Source organism: Macaca thibetana, chromosome 16, assembly GCF_024542745.1.
Source record: "Macaca thibetana thibetana isolate TM-01 chromosome 16, ASM2454274v1, whole genome shotgun sequence".
Lineage (NCBI taxonomy): Eukaryota > Metazoa > Chordata > Mammalia > Primates > Cercopithecidae > Macaca > Macaca thibetana.
Genome location: NC_065593.1, coordinates 31971663 through 31988937, shown reverse-complemented (window position 1 = coordinate 31988937; position 17275 = coordinate 31971663). Strand labels below are relative to the sequence as shown.

The 17275-nt window shown below is 43.3% G+C and overlaps 1 protein-coding gene across 1 annotated transcript in view; it reads left to right on the top strand.

The window, feature by feature from the left end:
- Positions 1-17275, top strand: part of TADA2A (transcriptional adaptor 2A) — a 556520-nt gene that overhangs the window by 486536 nt on the left and 52709 nt on the right. Inside the window, exons 3-5 of the mRNA XM_050764615.1 lie at positions 888-1004; positions 13185-13291; positions 16810-16869. Coding sequence (XP_050620572.1) covers positions 980-1004; positions 13185-13291; positions 16810-16869 — 192 coding nt within the window. The 5' untranslated portion in view covers positions 888-979. The remainder of the gene's footprint in view (positions 1-887; positions 1005-13184; positions 13292-16809; positions 16870-17275) is intronic.

Here is a 17275-nt window from a genome sequence, read left to right as displayed (position 1 = left end):
CAGGCTGGTCTTGAACTCCTGGGCCCTAGTAATCCTATCACCTCAGCCTCCCAGAGTGCTGGGATTACAGGCATGAGCCACTGTGCCTGGCCCTGTTACGTACTTGTTGAAAGAGTAAGGAACAAATGTATGTTGTAATAGATAGGGTTTTTTGGTTTCCACTTACAGAAACTTGTTCAGATTTATTATTAAAGTTGAGTTTATTAAAGTTTACTAAAAATAGAGAAATGAGAGAAGAGTTAAACAGTTGAGCCACCTGAGGCTAGGGATCTCAACAGCCAGAGCACATGGACTGAATTCTTGGAATGAATTCTAGTGAATGACTGAGCTCCAGCTGCCTTCTGTCCTTTCATGTCTTACTCAAGATCCAGATTTCTGGAAGAAGAGACCTGGTTGCTTTAGCTTTTGTCAGGGGTGGGGAATGGGGTATTGTGATTGGCAGCCCCACCAGTACCACATGAAATGTGGAAGGGTCAGTTTCCCAAATAAAGATGGTGGCTAAGGAGAGAAATGATGCTGAGTAGAGAAAGCCAACAGTTGTTTATTAGAAATATATAGCATTTGCCCCTTCCACCCTCCCTGCCCCACAGACCCAAATACTTCTTCATAAAAAAAAGAAATATGCAGCATTTATAAAGGACCAGGTACCATGCTACATTATTTATATGGATTATGATATTTGATTATGACATTTAATTCTCACAACTTTGGAAGGTAGGCACCATTATACCCACTTTACAGAGGAAGAAACAGGTTTTCAGAGGTAGAATAATTTTTCAGCATTACAAAGCTAAGATGTGGCAGAGCTGAGTATGTTGCATACCTTCTCTTTATTGTGTCCCTTTGAATGATTTTCTGATCCATGTGCCACTTTTGTTTGCTCACAGGAAAGCTTTGTTGTATGTGTTGGCCAGTTCTGAAGTCTTGAAGAAGTTCTGTGCTGAGGAAGACCAAAGCAGCACTCGTTGCCTATTAGGGAATGGACCGTTTGGGTTCCTTTAGCAGTAAGTACAGTGGGAACAAGTCTCAGGTGACTTATTATTTTCTTGAGATGGACTTTCCCTCTGTCGCCTAGGCTGGAGTGCAGTGGCATGATCTTGGCTCACTGCAACCTCTGCTTCCTGGCTTTAAACGATTCTCCTGCCTCAGCCTCCTGAGAGTAACTGGGACTACAGGTGCACGCCACCACACCCAGCTAATTTTTTTTTAAATTTTCAGTAGAGATAGGGTTTCACCATGGTGGCCAGGCTGGTCTTGAGCTCCCGACCTCAGGTGATCTGCCCACCTCGGGCTCCCAAAGTGCTGGGATTACAGGTGTGAGCCACCACTCCTGGCCTTCAGGTGACTATTAATAGCAAACTGGAGTGGAAGTTGATCAAGGAAGAAAAATAAACAATGAAGTTAGGCAATAAAGCCCTTTGACTCTGATTCTAAGGGAATTATGAGTATCAAAATAAAATCAACTAATACATATTGATTACCCATTGAACACACGACACAAACATATGATCCTGGGTCTTAGAAGAAAATGAAGTGTCCGGGCGCAGTGGCTCACGCCTGTAATCCCAGCACTTTGGGAGGCTGAGGCAGGTGGGTCACGAGGTCTGGAGATGGAGACCATCCAGGCTAACATGGTGAAACTCCCATCTCTACTAAAAAATAGAAAAAATTAGCTGGGTGTGGTGGCAGGCACCTGTAGTCCCAGCTACTCGGGAGGCAGAGGCAGGAGAATGGCATGAACCTGGGAGGCGGAGGTTGCAGTGAGCCGAGATCCTGCCACTGCACTCCAGCGTGGGCGACAGAGTGAGACTCCGTCTCAAAAAAAGAAAAAAAAAGAAAGAAAATGAAGCTGAGATGGACCAGGCATATTCTGATTAACTTATAGTTAAACCTAGAAAAGCCATGGGATTTCTGTTTAGACCAATAACATGTTTCAGGCACCTTGATAAGAAATGTGTCAGTGGTAAGATAAAGGAAATATCACCCCACCTTCCCCTTGATGTGGAACTTGTTTCTAAGAGTAAACCACAGTAGAATAATGTAGAGAATTATGGAGTACGTGTGAAGTAAATTCAAGTAGCCGTTAACTATGGATAAAAAAATTATACTGGCCAGGCGTGGTGGCTCACACCTATAATCCCAGCACTTTGGGAGTTTGAGGCGGGCAGATCATGAGGTCAGGAGTTTTGAGACCAGCCTTGCCAACAAGGTGAAACCCTGTCTCTACTGAAAATACAAAAATTAGCTGGGGGTGGTGGCGGGTGCCCATAATCCCAGCTACTTGGGAGGCTGAGGCAGGAGAATTGCTTGAACCCAGGGGGCAGAGGCTGCAGTAAGCCAAGATCACGCCACTGCACTCCAGCCTGGGTGACAAGAGCAAGAATCTGTTGCTAACAAATAAAAACTATACTCTTTTTCCCTGATTCTAAATATATGAGATTTGGCAGAAATAGAAATTCCATTGTTAAATGTTTGGTAGTATCCCAATGAGAAGAATCAAAAAAGTACTTTTGGGGTGTTTTTCCTCTTCAACAATTCGTGGTTTTTTTCGAGATGGAGTCTTGCTACATCGCCCAGGCTGGAGTGCAGTGGCATGATCTCGGCTCACTGCAACCTCTGCCTCCTGGGTTCAAGCAATTATCCTGTCTCAGCCTCCCGAGTAGCTGGGAGTACAGGTGCCCGCCACCACGCACGGCTAATTTTTGTATTTTTAGTAGAGACAGGGTTTCACCTTGTTGGTCAGACTGGTCTTGAACTCCTGACCTCAGGTGATCCACCAGCCTCAGCCTCCCAAAGTGCTGGGATTACAGGCGTGAGCCACTGTTCCCAGCCTGACAGAACAATTTCTTAAAGAAGCTCTAATTTACTCTTTGGTCACACTCCTAATATAAATTTAGGAGAGAATGGAGTCTTCAGACACATCTAGTTCAACTCTTTCATTTTACATATGGAGAAATCTAAGTGGACTGCTCCAATGCTGGGAGTGTTTCATTTTACAGTTACCTCAACTCTGTGTCCAAAATAATTGTTAAACTTCTTTTTGGAAATAATTTCAAACTTAAGTTGCAAGAATAAGAATACAAACAATACCCACATAACTTTTGTTAACCTTTTACTCCATCTGCTTCGTCATTTGCGTGCACTCTCTCTCTCTCTCTCTGTGTATGTTTATATATATGTGTAATTTTTAAATTTTTTTTATTTTTAAGAGATGGGGTCTCACTCTATCACCCAGGCTGGAGTGCAGTGGCACAATCATAGCCCACTGGAGTCTTGAATTCCTGGGCTCAAGCGATGTCCCCACCTTGGTCTCCCAGTGTGTTGGGATTATAGGCGTAAGCCACCATGCCTGGCCCAATCTTTACTATTAAGGTTGCGAAAAGATGATTTCCCCCCTGCAAATCTAGTGCTCTCTCCACATTTACTAGTTAGCATTTTTAGTTTTTATTTTAGGTTCTGGGGTACATGTGCAGGGTTGTTATATAGGTAAACTGCTTGTCACAGGGGTTTTATATACAAATTATTTTGTCACCAAGATAATAAGCATAGCACTCGAGAGGTAGTTTTGGATCCTCTCCCTCTTCCCACAGTTCACCCTCAAGAAGGCCCTGGTTTCTCTTCCCCTTTTTGTGTCCATGTGTTCTTGTTTTTTTAGCTCCTACTTGTGAGTGAGATCAGAGGGTATTTGGTTTTCTCTTCCTACGTTAGTTTGCATAGGATAATGACCTCTAACTCCATCCATGTTGCTGCAGAGTACGTGATCTCATTACTTTTTTATGGCTGCATAGTATTCCGTGGTGTATATGTACTACATTTTCTTTATCTGTTCACTTTTTTACTTCTTATGGACACAGGAATTCCTATTTTTTCAATGATTTATGATTTATTAGCATACATAATTAGCTAGGTTCTCGGATTATTCCAAATTTGGCCACTGGGAGTCCCTTCAGATGGGCTCCTATATCCTTATAGCATACCCTCATCGTATTTTTTTTCTTTTTAGCATCTCCATCCTTTTTGGCATAACTAAATACTCCAAGTGCATCCTGTACCTCCCCTGCCCTGGAATCAGCCACTTCTCTGAGGAGTCCTGGTGCTTTTACAAGGGAGTCATGTCAGAGACCAAGATCTTTTCATCTACTGGAATATTTTTGCATCTTGGCCCTTTTGGCTGACAGAACTAGGAAATATATGCATGTTATGTGCTGTATACATATATGCCAGTATACATACACACATTTACTTCTTTTTAGGAAATCAGCAGTTCACATTAATACCTCTAATTCATCATCATGGGCTTTTTTCTTGTCTGCATTAATTCCTTATTCATATGTCTCTTCTCAGTGAGAACCCTGGCTCCCAACATCAGCACAATTAATTCCATTATCCCCTGCCCTCAACCCCTTGTACTTACCAACTTCATTGTCTTCTGGTTTAATCTGTCCCTTAATCCTTTTAGCAAAGATGAGAGGATTGTTTTTTACTCTAATTTTTTTCTTTTTCTTTTCTCTTTTCTTTTGAGACAGCGTTTCACTCTTGTCACCCAGGCTGGAGTGCAGTGCTGCAATCTCAGCTTACTGCAGCCTCCGCCTCCTGGATTCAGGTGATACTCCTGCCTCAACCTCCCGAGTAGCTGGGATTACAGGTATCTGCCACCACACCCAGCTAATTTTTGTATTTTTAGTAAAGACGGGGTTTCACCATGTTGGCCAGGCTGGTCTTGAACTCCTGATCTCAGGTGATCCACCCGCTGGGGCCTCCCAAAGTACTGCGATTACAGGCACAAGCCACCGCGCCTGGCCTCTTAATTTCTTACAGGAAAGATAGCATATTTTATATATATATATTCTTTTGTACTTTTAAGAAAATTCTTCAGTCAGCACCAGGATTGTACTTTTTTCCCCCACTTAATAGTATCTCCTGGAAATACTGTATTAGTTGGTAGAGATTGTCCTCATTCTGTTTTTTATAGTTACGTAATACTTCCTCGTGTGGATATATTATTATTCAAATAATTGCTTATACTTGGACATCTAAGTAGTATGTTGCAATTACATCTAATATTTTAATATATAACCTTGGACATATATGTTTTTGTATTATTGGAAATGTATATTCATGGTAAAAAATTCCTAGAAGTGAGATTGCTGGGTCAAAAGATAATCCCCCTCTATAGGAGTTGTACTATTTTCTGTTCCCACCAGTGATATGTAAGAGTTCCCGGGCTGGGCACGGAAGCTCAGGCCTGTAATCCCAGCGCTTTGGGAGGCTGAGGCGGGTGGATAATGAGGTCAGGAGTTCGAGACTAGCCTGACTAACATGGTGAAGCCTCTACTAAAAATGCAAAAATTAGCTGGGTATGGCAGTGTGTGCCTATAATCCCAGCTACTCAGGAGGCTGAGGCAAGAGAATCACTTGAACCTGGGGGGCAGAGGTTGTAGTGAGCCAGGATTGTGCCGCTGCACTCCAGCCTGGGCGACAAGAGTGAAACTCCTTCTCAAAAAAAAAAAAAAAAAAAAATAAGAGTGTCTATTTTCCCACAGCCTGACTAATTATATTGTCAGGCATTGAAACTTTTGCCAGTCTGATGGGTGAGAAATTATATGTCAGGGTAGTTCTAATTTTTATCTTATGAATGAAGCTGAACATTTTTTCATATGTTTAAGGCCATTTTATGTCTTTTTTTCCCAGGTTATCTTTGTGTCTTTTGCAGCAGAATCTTTGGTCTTTTATTCTCCCTCTCAATTTTTTTTTTTTCAAACGGAGTTTCGCTCTTGTTGCCCAGGCTGGAGTACAATGGTGCGATCTCGGCTCACTGCAACCTCTATCTCCCAGGTTCAAGCGATTCTCCTGCCTCAGCATCCCTAGTAGCTGGGATTACAGGCACACGCTGCCATGCCCAGCTAATTTTTGTATTTTTAGTAGAGACGGGGTTTCCTTCATGTTGGCCGGGCTGGTCTTGAACTCCCAGCCTCAGGTGATCTGCCCACCTTGGCCTCCCTCTTAATTTTTAAAAGTTGTTTGTATACTAGGGATTTCAGTGCTTTTTTCTGATGCGTTTACAAATGTTGCCTTACAGTATACTTGCTTTTTTACTTTCCTTATGGTGTTTTTGCCAAAAAAAGTTTTTTGTTTTCTTTTTATTAATGTAGTCAAGTTTATTAACCCTTTATTGCCCCTGGATTTTGAAAAAGCCTCTCTCGGCCACACATGGTGGCTCACACCTGTAATCCCAGCACTTTGGGAGGCCAAGGCAGGCGGGTCACGAGGTCAAGAGATCGAGACCATCCTGGCCAATATGGTGAAACGCCGTCTCTACTGAAAACACAAAAATTAGTTGGGCGTGGTGGTGCCCGCCTACAGTCCCAACTGCTTGAGAGGCTGAGGCAAGAGAATCTCTTGAACCCGGGAGGCAGAGGTTGCAGTGAGCTGAGATCGCACCACAACACTCCAACCTGCCAGCCTTGCGACAGAACGAGAGTCCGCCTCAAAAAAAACAAAACAAAAAGCCTCTCTTGTTTCCTGTTATCTCAGTGAAAAAAATAGATAAATAAAAAGCCTTTCTCTTAGGTTTTAAAAAAATTTGAAATACCTTTTGAAGGACAGTTGGGCTGTGTGTATCAAAAACCTAAAAAATGCTCAATAACTGTACACTCAACAATTCTAGTTCTAGGAAAATATATACCCTGTGGAACAGATGTGAAATGTACATACAAGAGACCGGGCACAGTGGCTCATGACTGTAATCCCAGCACTCTGGGAGGCTGAGGCAGACGAATCTCTAGAGCTCAGGAGTTTGAGACCAGCCTGGCCAACATGGTGAAACCCCGCCTCTACTGAAAATACAAAAATTAGCCGGGTGTGGTGGTGGGTGTAATCCCAGCTACTTTGGAGTCTGAGGTAGGAGAATCGCTTGAACTTGGGAGGCGGAGGCTGCAGTGAGCTGAGATCGCGTCATTACACTCCAGCCTGGGAGACAGAGCAAGACTCCATCTCAAAAATAAAAACATTAACTGGGCATGGTGGCATGCACCTGTAGTCCCAGGTACTAGGGAGGCTGAGGTGGGAGGATCACTGAGTCTGGGAGGCAGAGTTTGCCATCAGCCAAGTTTACTATTCGGAAGTAAAATACATAGACAATATGTCTACATACATACATGATTTCTTTTTTTTTTTTTTTATTGAGATAAAGTGTTGCTGTGTTGCCCATGCTAGAGTGCAGTGGCACAATCTCAGCTCACTGCCACCTCTGCCTCCTGGGTTCAAGTGATTCTCATGCCGCAGCCTCCCGAGTAGCTAGGACTATAGGCATGCGTCATCAGGCCCAGACAATTTTTGTATTTTTAGTAGAGATGGGATTTCGCCATGTTGACCAGGCTGGTCTTGAACTTCTGGCCTCAAGTCGTCTACTTGCCTTGGCCTCCCAAAGTGCTGGGATTACAGGCATGAGCCACCATGCCTGGCATATATAATTTCAAAAAATAAAAATAATAATGCCCTAACTATTATAAAAGAGATAAATACAAGAGAAGTAATTTATAGTAAAACAGTGCAATTTATAATAGCAGTATGTATCTCAATATGTTTAGACATGATTATGATAGAAGACATGATTTAAGTACTAGATACTTGTACCCATATGTTGCATCACTGTGCATATACAAATGCAGAGTGATTCAAGTGTGTCATGTTGGTGACTAAGAAACACCACAAGCTAGAATAACTAAACGTTCTGAGCAAAACAAAATACATTCTCCTCTAGAGTTATATACAATTGCCTTTCTGGAAATTTCAGTGCATGTTAAAACTGTCAAAAATACTTTGCTTTATATATAACATGGAATTAGGTTCTAGGTCATATGAGGTTTTTCATTTACTTGAATGGTGGGACATTTGAAAGTTGCACAGGACACACAAAAAAGTCAGTTTTTATTAGAATGTATTGAGCATTGTAGGATATCTAGCGGGGCCTGCAGAATGCCAGCGGGGCTCTCTAGTCATTGTGGCAACGAAAAGGTACCTCCTCAGATTTCCAAATGTCTCCCCAGAGGAGAGCTGAGTAAAATTAGGTTATATAATATAATTGATACAATGGAATGTTGTTTATCCATTAGAAAGAACAAGGAAGGTCAATGTGTATGGTCATGAAAAGATGTCCACAATATATTGTCAAGTGATAAAACAGGCTACAAAACATCATGTATAATATTCCACTTTTTTTTTCTTTTTTTTTCTTTTTTGAGATGGAGTTTCGCTCTTGTCACCCAGGCTGGAGTGCAGTAGTGTGATCTCGGCTCACTGCAACCTCAGCCTCCTGGGTTCGAGTGATTCTCCTGCCTCAGCCTCCTGAGTAGCTGGGATTACAGGCGCACACCACCACATCCAGCTAATTTTTGTATTTTTAGTAGAGGTGGGGTTTCACCGTGTTGGCCAGGCTGGTCTTGAACTCCTAACCTCCGGTGATCCACCTGGCTCAGCCTCCCAAAGTGCTGGGATTATAGGTGTGGGCCACCATGCCTGGCTATTTTTTCTTTTTATTATTTTTGGTAGAGGCAGGGTCTTGCCATATTGCCCGGGGGGGGGGCTTGAACTCCTAAGCTCAAGCAATCATCCTGCCTTTTCCTCCCAAATTGCTGGGGTTACAGGCGTGACCCACTGAGCCTAGCCTCTACCTTTGTTGAATATTTGTACTATGTTACAGAGAAGAAAGGTTGGAAAAATATTTTTCAAAATGCTAATTGTGGATGACATACTTTACAGTTTTATTGTTTGGAATGTTAAGAACTATAAATTGGATTACTTTTACAAAGGAATTCCTTTTTTTTTTTTCTTTTTGAGACAGGGTCTAGCTTTCTTACACAGGCTGGAGTGCAGTGGTGTGGTCATGGCTCACTGCAGCCTCGACCTCCTCAGCTCAAGTGATCCTCCTACCTCAGGCCTCCGTATAGCTGGGACCACCAAGCGTGCACCACTGCACCTGCCTAATTTTGTGTATTTTTTTTTTTTTTTGTAGAGATGGGGTTTCACCATGTTCCCCAGGCTGGTCTCAAACTCCTGAGCTCAAGTGATCCACCCACCTTGGTCTCCCAAAGTGCTGGAATTACATGCATGAGCCACTGTGCCCCGCCCAATAACCGCTTCTTGACATAAGGATTTAAAAAAATCACTTTGGGCCTGCAATCCTAGCCCTTTGGGAGGCTAAGCCAGGTGGACTATGTGAATCCAGGAGTTCAAGGCCAGCCTGGGCAACATGGGGAAACCCCACCTCTACTAAAAATACAGAATTTAGCTGGGCATAGTGCACATACATATAATCCTAGCTACTTGGGAGGCTGAGGCATGAGAATTGCTTGAACATGGGAGACTGAGGTTTCAGTGAGCTGAGATCAAGCCATTGCACTGCAGCCTGGGTAACCAGAGTGAGACACTGTCTCAATAAAACAATAACTAAAGACCACTTTTCAGGAGTTCGAGACCAGCCTGGCCAATATGGTGAAACCCCATCTCTACTAAAAGTATAAAAAATTAGCCGGGCTTGGTGGTGTGCGCCTGTAGTCCCAGCTGCTCGGGAGGCTGAGGGAGAAGAGTCACCTGAATCCAGGAGGCGGAGGTTGCAGTGAGCCAAGGTCGTGCCACTGCACTTCAACCTGGGTGACAGAGCGAGACTACATCTCAAAAAACAAAACAAAACAAAAAAACACTTTGCTCAATGGCTGATGCCTTTTTTAAAAATAGGATAGTTGGAGGCAAGAGAGAAGCAAGCTTATATCATTAACAGGAAGTGAGGAAGAGGGTAACTTGGTAGAAGTTGGCATCTATCACTTAATATACAACAGTTTTTGGCACGGCGTAGTGGCTCACTCCTGTAATCACAGTACTTTGGGAGGCTGGGGCAGGAGGATCACTTGAGGCTGGGAGTTTGAGACCAGCCTGAGCAACATAGCAAGATTTGTTCTTCTGTATTAAAATTTAAAATGGGGGGAATAGAGTAGCTGCAGTTTCATATATTGAATTGAAAGCTACTGCCAGGAGTACATTTTTTTTCTTTTGTCATTTTCTTCTGTGTCTTTTTATTTTTATTTTTTTTTGAGATGGAGTTTCGCTCCTGTCACCCACGCTGGAGTGCAATGGCGCAATCTCAGCTTACTGCAATCTCTACCTCATGGGTTCAAGCGATTCTCCTGCTTCAGCCTCCCGAGTAGCTGAGATTACAGGCGCCCACCACCTGGCTAATTTTTGTATTTTTAGTGGAGATGGGGTTTTGCCATGCTGGTCAGGTTAGTCTTGAACTCCTGAGCTAAAGTGATCCACCCACCTCAGCTTCCCAAAGTGCTGGGATTATAGGTTTGAGCCACCATGCCCACCCTCTATATCTTCTTAAAAACAAATAAAGAGAACAGTGATCATCACTTGAAAGAGGGAAAGGTACCTTGAAGAGTGTTTCTTGGACTTTAGGGAGGCAAATACTATTACAGAATGTGAGAAATCCTGTTCCAGGCTGAACAAATTAAATTCCTTCATCTACCTTCAAAGCCTTTCTTCTCTTAGATTCTTGTGATTGATCATAGAGAACAATTTTGCTAGGTTGCCGTGACTCTAGAGGCCAAGTTTGGGGCAACCAAGGACACATATATCTGCATTTTTATGATTTTTGAGAGTTTGGATTATGCTCCTTGTCTTAATAGTTTGGAGACATACCACTGTCATTGGAGTAGAAGATCTACTGTGTTATGTACTTACCATGGGAGAAAGGGAGGAAGCTTTCTGGGTTTAAATTCCCACTCAGAACCAGGTGCAGTGGCTCACACCTATAATTCCACCACTTTGGGAAGCTGAGGCAGGAGGACTTCTTAAAACCAGCGTGGGCAACATAGACCCTGTCTCTACAAAAATTAAAAATTGAGCCAGGTGCAGTGGTGCAAGTCTGTACCTCTTTTTGGGAGGCTGAGGTGGGAGGATCACCTGAGTCTGGGGAGCTTGAAGCCACAGTGAGCTATGATCACGCCACTGCACTCCAGCCTGGGCGACAGTCCAAGATCCTCTCTCAGGAAGACCCTGTCTCAAGAAAAAAAAAGTCCGAACTCAAATATAAAATAGTATATTCCAAGACATGTGTTTAGAGGAGACGTATTTAGACACTAGCTGAGTGTGGTGGCTCATACCTATAATCCCAACACTTTAGGAAGCTGAGGCAGCTCAAATTCCTGCGATCGTTTGAGCCCAGGAATTCAAGACCAGCCTAGGCAACGTAGTGAAACTCTGTCTCTATAGAAAATACATTGTAAACAATTACCCAGGTGTGGTGGCTTGTGCCTGTAATCCCTGCTAGTTAGGAGGCTGAGGTGGGAGGCTCACTTGAGCCTGGGAGGTTGAGGCTACATTGAGGCATGATCGTGCAACCACACTTCAGCCTAGGTGACAGAGTGAGACCCTATCTCAAAAAAATAAAGGAGTTGTCTCTTTTTTGCACCAACTTTTTGTTATGAAAAATTTTAAACTTAAATAGAAAAGTCAAAAGAACAGTACAGTGATGATTTTTATTTTTTATTTTTTTATTTTGTTTAAAGACGGAGTCTGTCTCTTTCGCCCAGACTGGAGTGCAGTGGCACGATCTCGGATCACTGCAACCTCCGCCTCCCGGGTTTAAGCAGTTCTCCTGCCGTAGGCGCCTGCGTAGCTGGGACTACAGGTGCACACCACCATGCTTGGCTAATTTTTTTTTTTTTTTTTTTTTTTTTTTTTTTTTTTTTTTTTTTTGAGACGGAGTCTCACTCTGTCGCCCAGGCTGGAGTGCAGTGGCGCAATCTCGGCTCACTGCAACCTCTGTCTCCTGGGTTCAAGCGATTCTTCTGCCTCAGCCTCCCGAGTAGCTGAGATTACAGGTGTGTATCGCCACACCCAGCTAATTTTTGTGTTTTTAGTAGAGATGGGGTTTTACCATCGTCTTGAACTCCTCACCTCAGTATCCACCCACCTCGGCCTCCCAAAGTGCTGGGATTACAGGCAGGAGCCACTGCGCCTGGCCAATTTTTTTGTATTTTCAGTAGAGACAGGGTTTCACTGTGTTGCCCAGGCTGGTCTCAAACTCCCAAGCTCAGGTAATCTGCCTGCCTCAGCCTCCCAAAGTGCTAGGATTATAGGCGTGAGCCTCCATGCCCAGCCAATTATTATTATTGTTATTATTATTATTATTATTATTTGAGACAGGGTCTAGCTCTGTCGCCCAGGCTGGAGTGCAGTGGCACAATCTTGGCTCACGGCAACCTTTGCCTTCCGGGTTCAAGTGATTCTTGTGCCTCAACTTCCCAAGTAGCTGGGATTATAGGCTGTGCCCCCATCCCTGGCTATTTGTATTTTTAGTAGAGACAGGGTTTTGCCATGTTGGCGAGGCTGGTCTCAAACTTCTGGCCTCAGGTGATGCACCAGCCTTGGCCTCCCAAAGTGCTGGAAATACAGGGTAAGCTAACGTGGCCAGCCTACAGTGATTATTTATATGCTTGCTACCTAGATTCAGCAATCATTAACATTTTGTCAGATTTTCTTTATATTGTATGTGTAGGTATGTGTCCATTTTATGCTCCTGGAAAAATAAGTTTGGGATATTATGAAACTTCCAGTTAAAAATGTGTTTGTGACTGGGCATGGTAGCTGATACCTGTAATCCCAGAGCTTTGAGAGACCAAGGCAGGAACATTCTTTGAATCCAAAAGTTCAAGACCAGCCTGGGCAACGTGGTGAGACGTCGCCTCTACAAAAAATTAACCAGGTGTGGTGGCATGTGCCTGTAGTCCTAACTACTTGGGAGGCTGAGGCAGGAGGATCCCTTGAGCCCAGGAGTTTCAGGTTACAGTGAGCTATTGTCAAGCCACTGTACTCCAGCCTGGGTGGCAGAGCAAGACCCTGTCTCTAAAAATGTATAAATAAATGAACAAATATATGCTTGTAAATTTCTCTGCAGGGTCCATATCTATGTAAATGCTATGTGAAAAGGAACATTGCTGCCCTGAAGTTAAAAGGAGCGTAATTTTTGCTTTTTTTTTTTATTTGTAATGAGCTCATTTTGTCTCCATGAACTTTTCAATTCAACTCACTACTTGTGTGGTCATTTGGGGATTTTCACCTTTTTGCACTTAAGATAACCATAAAGTGTTCTGAAATGTGCATTTGTTTTCTCTTTGTTCTAGATGATCCCTCTGATAAGCCACCTTGCCGAGGCTGCTCCTCCTACCTCATGGAGCCTTATATCAAGTGTGCTGAATGTGGGCCACCTCCTTTTTTCCTCTGCTTGCAGGTAACTCACTAATGCTGGCCTCTCCTAGCCCAGTTTTATGCTATTTTTTATGATGTAATATTTCAGAGATTACTGTCAACTGCTAAGGAGATCTATATCTTATTAAATCTATTTCTCCCGATTTTCTTTTTTTGACGGAGTCTCACTTTGTCGCCCAGGCTGGAGTGCAGTGGTGTGATCTCTGCTCACTGCAATCTCCGCCTCTTAGGTTCAAGCAATTCTCCTGCTTCAGCCTCCTGAGTAGGGATTACAGGCACACACCATTACGCCCAGCTGATTTTTGTATTTTCAGTAGAGATGGGGTTTCACTGTGTTGGTCAGGGTGGTTTCGAACTCCTGACCTCGTGATCCACCCACCTCAGCCTCCCAAAGTTCTGGGATTACAGACGTGAACCACTGCTCCCAGCCCCAATTTTTCATTATACATTTTACCAGTGGAAGTTGAGAAACAGAGCAGTTAGATGAGACAGACTGTTGATTAGTCCACATCTGTGTTTAAACCTAATACTTGGCCAGGCACAGTGGCTCATGCCTGTAGTCCTAGCACTTTTGGAGGCCAAGGCAGGCAGATCACCTTAGGTCAAGAGTTCAAGACCAGCCTGGCCAACATGGTGAAGTCCCATCTCTACAAAAATAATAAAAAATTAGCTGGGCATGATGGCAGGTGCCTGTAATCCCATCTACTTGGGAGGCTGAGGCAGGAGAATCTTTTTTTTTTTTATTGAGATGAAGTCTTGCTCTGTCACCAGGCTGGAGTGCAGTGGCACAATCTCGGCTCACTGCAACCTCTGCCTCCCAGGTTCAAGTGATTCTCCTGCTTCAGCCTCCTGAGTAGCTGGGACTACAGGCGTGTGCCACCATGGCCAGCTAATTTTTTATATTTTTAGCAGAGACGGTGTTTCACCATGTTGGCCAGGATGGTCTTGATCTCTTGACCTCATGATCTGCCCGCCTCGGCCTCCCAAAGTGCTGGGATTACAGGCGTGAGCCACCGTGCCCGGCCAAGGAGAATCTCTTGAACCTGGGAGGCGGAGGTTGCAGTGAGCCGAGATCGCCCATTGCACTCCAGCCTGGGCAACAGAGCAAGACTGTATCTCAAAAAACAAACAAAACCCTAATAGTTAACACTGTTTTGTTGTTGTTGTTGTTTTTGTTTTGTTGAGACGGAGTTTTGCTCTTGTTTCCCAGGCTAGATGCAATAGTGTGATCTTGGCTTACTGCAAACTCCGCTTCCTGGGTTCAAGCGACTCTTCTGCCTCAGCCTCCCGAGTAGCTGGAATTACAGGCATGCGCCACCACACCCGGCTAATTTTGTGTTTTTAGTACAGATGGGGTTTCTCCATGTTGGTCAGGCTGATCTGGAACTCCAGACCTCAGGTGATCTGCCTGCCTCGGTCTCCCAAAGTGCTGGGATTACAGGCGTGAGCCACCATGCCTGGCTGTTTTTTGTGTTTTTTTTCTTTTCCGTGACAGAGTTTTGCTATGTTACCCAGGCTGGAGTGCAGTGGCGTGATCTCGGTTCACTGCAAGCTCTGCCTCCCGGGTTAAAGGGATTCTCCTGCCTCAACCTCCCGAGTAGCTGGGGTTACAGGTGTATGCCACTATTTCCAGCTAATTTTTTATATTTTTGGTAGAGATGGGGTTTTATCATGTTGGCCAGGCTGGTCTCGAACTCCTGACCTCAAGTGATCCTCCCGCTTCAGCCCCCAAAGTGCTGGGATTATAGCCGTGAGCTACCACGCCCAGCCATAACACTGTTTTTTTAAGTTAAAGTATTGAAATTATAGGAAACAGAACTGGAAGATTATTCCTTTTGATGACACTGTTTATTGTCTTGTTGAAGACTGATCTCTGTACAGATGACAAGGAAAGAAACAATTTTTGTGGGTGATAATGGTAGTAGAAATACTAATTATAAGTACTTAACTCTGTACCAGGCACCACTTTGAGTACTTTACATGAATTAACCCTTAAATCATCACTGTAATCCTATGAAGTACCTATGATTAGTATCCCCATTTTATAGATGAAGAAATTTAGGCTAAGAGAGTTTAAGTAACTTGTTCAAGGTCACACAGCAAATACCATATTTTATCAGATCTAAGACACCATTGATTATAAGAAGCACCTCAATTTCAGAAATGTTAAAATGTAAAAATGGCTGATAAAAGTTGTGATGTACTTTCGTTAAGATGAATCTTGATTTCAGAGAGTTTTTTAATTTTTTCGAGACAGGGTTTCACTGTGTCCCCTAGGCTGGAGTGCAGTGGCACAATCATGGTTCAGTGCCACCTCTATCGTCCAGGCTTAAGCGATCCTTCCACTTCAGCTTCCCAAGTATCTGGGATTACATGCTTGTGCCACCATGCCCAGCTAATTTTTTTTTTTTTTTCCCTGTGGAGAAAGGGTCTCGCCATGTTGCTCAGGCTGGTCTGGAACTCTTGAGCTCAAGCAATCCTGTCGCCTCAGCCTCCCAGAATGCTAGGATTACTCCTGGCCTACTTTAGGGACTTTTTATTTTTCTTTAAAAAAAATTAAAGAATTTTTTTTTTTAGAGATGGAGTCTTGCTCTGCTGCTCAGCCTGCAGTACAGTGGTGTAGTCATAGTTCACTGCAACCTCTACCTCCTGGGTTCAATGATCCTGCTCCCTCAGCCAGGGATTCCCTGAGTAACTAGGACTATGGGTACAAGCCACGATGCCCAGCCCAGAGTTTAAAATATGAAAAAATATTTATCTTAGAATGGCTGAAATACAATTACAGAGCCAGGATTCAAATTTAGGCTGTATGATTGTGATTCCAGGGCGTATGCTCTTCTCAAAAGAGTTGTTTTAGGAAAAAGTCTTTTTTTCAGACTTGTTTTTTCTCTGTGAGTGCCACTGAAAAGCTGTGATCATGATTCCACCATTCTGTTGCAGCTGCAGACAAGATTAAATGAATCCTTAAAAATTTGTTGGCCGAACTCTGTGGCTCATGCCTGTAATCCCAGCACTTTGGGAAGCCAAGGCAGGTGGATCACAAGATCAGGAGTTCGAGGCCAGCCTGGCCAAGATGGTGAAATCCCGTCTCTACTAAAAATACAAAAATTAGCTGAGTGTGGTGCCGGGTCCCTGTAATCCCAGCTACTCAAGAGGCTGAAGCAGGAGAATCGCTTGAACCTGGGAGGCGGAGGTTGCAGTGAGCCGAGATTGGGCCACTCTAGCCTGGATGACAGAGCAAGACTCTGTCTCAAAAAAAAAAAAAAAAAAAAAAAAAACTTGATAAGAAGTGGTATGGTGGCCCACACCTATATTCTTAGCACTTTGGGAGACTGAGGTACAAGGATCCCTCGAGCCTAGGAGTTCAAGGCTACAGTGAGCTATGATGGTGCCGCTGCACTTCGGCCTGGGTGACAGAACGAGACCCTGTCTCCAAAAATAAAATTTAAAAAACCCAAACTTGTCAGAAGAAAATAACACAAACCACCTCTGTCCTTTAAGAAAGTAGATTTTGCTAACTTAATTTTTCTTTCTTTGCAGTGTTTCACTCGAGGGTTTGAGTACAAGAAACATCAAAGCGATCATACTTATGAAATAATGGTAATGATGAAGTTTCTGGGAATTTCTGTTCACTTTTTTCAAGAATTAGACTAGGAAGTAGTTTTTCTTTTCCATTTTTCTCTTTCTTTAAGCTCTCTTGGATTTCTGGGAATTAGTTTTCTTAATCTCTGAATATCTTTACCTTTTCTCCCCTTCGGAAATAGGTAATTATTATCCAATAAGTCTTTTAGGGTTTTGTGGACCTATCAAGGTATTTAAGCACAAAAATAGTTTTATATACTCAGATTTTTGTTTGAAATTTGGAAAGTATTCAAAGGAAATACTTTTGATATGAGGATAACAGGTGCTTTTTAAAGATGCTGCTTTTTAAGCTCATTGATAAATATAGCCAATGTGTTGTCACTGTGTGCTCATGGTATTTTTATGTGGTTCATGTGGACAGTGG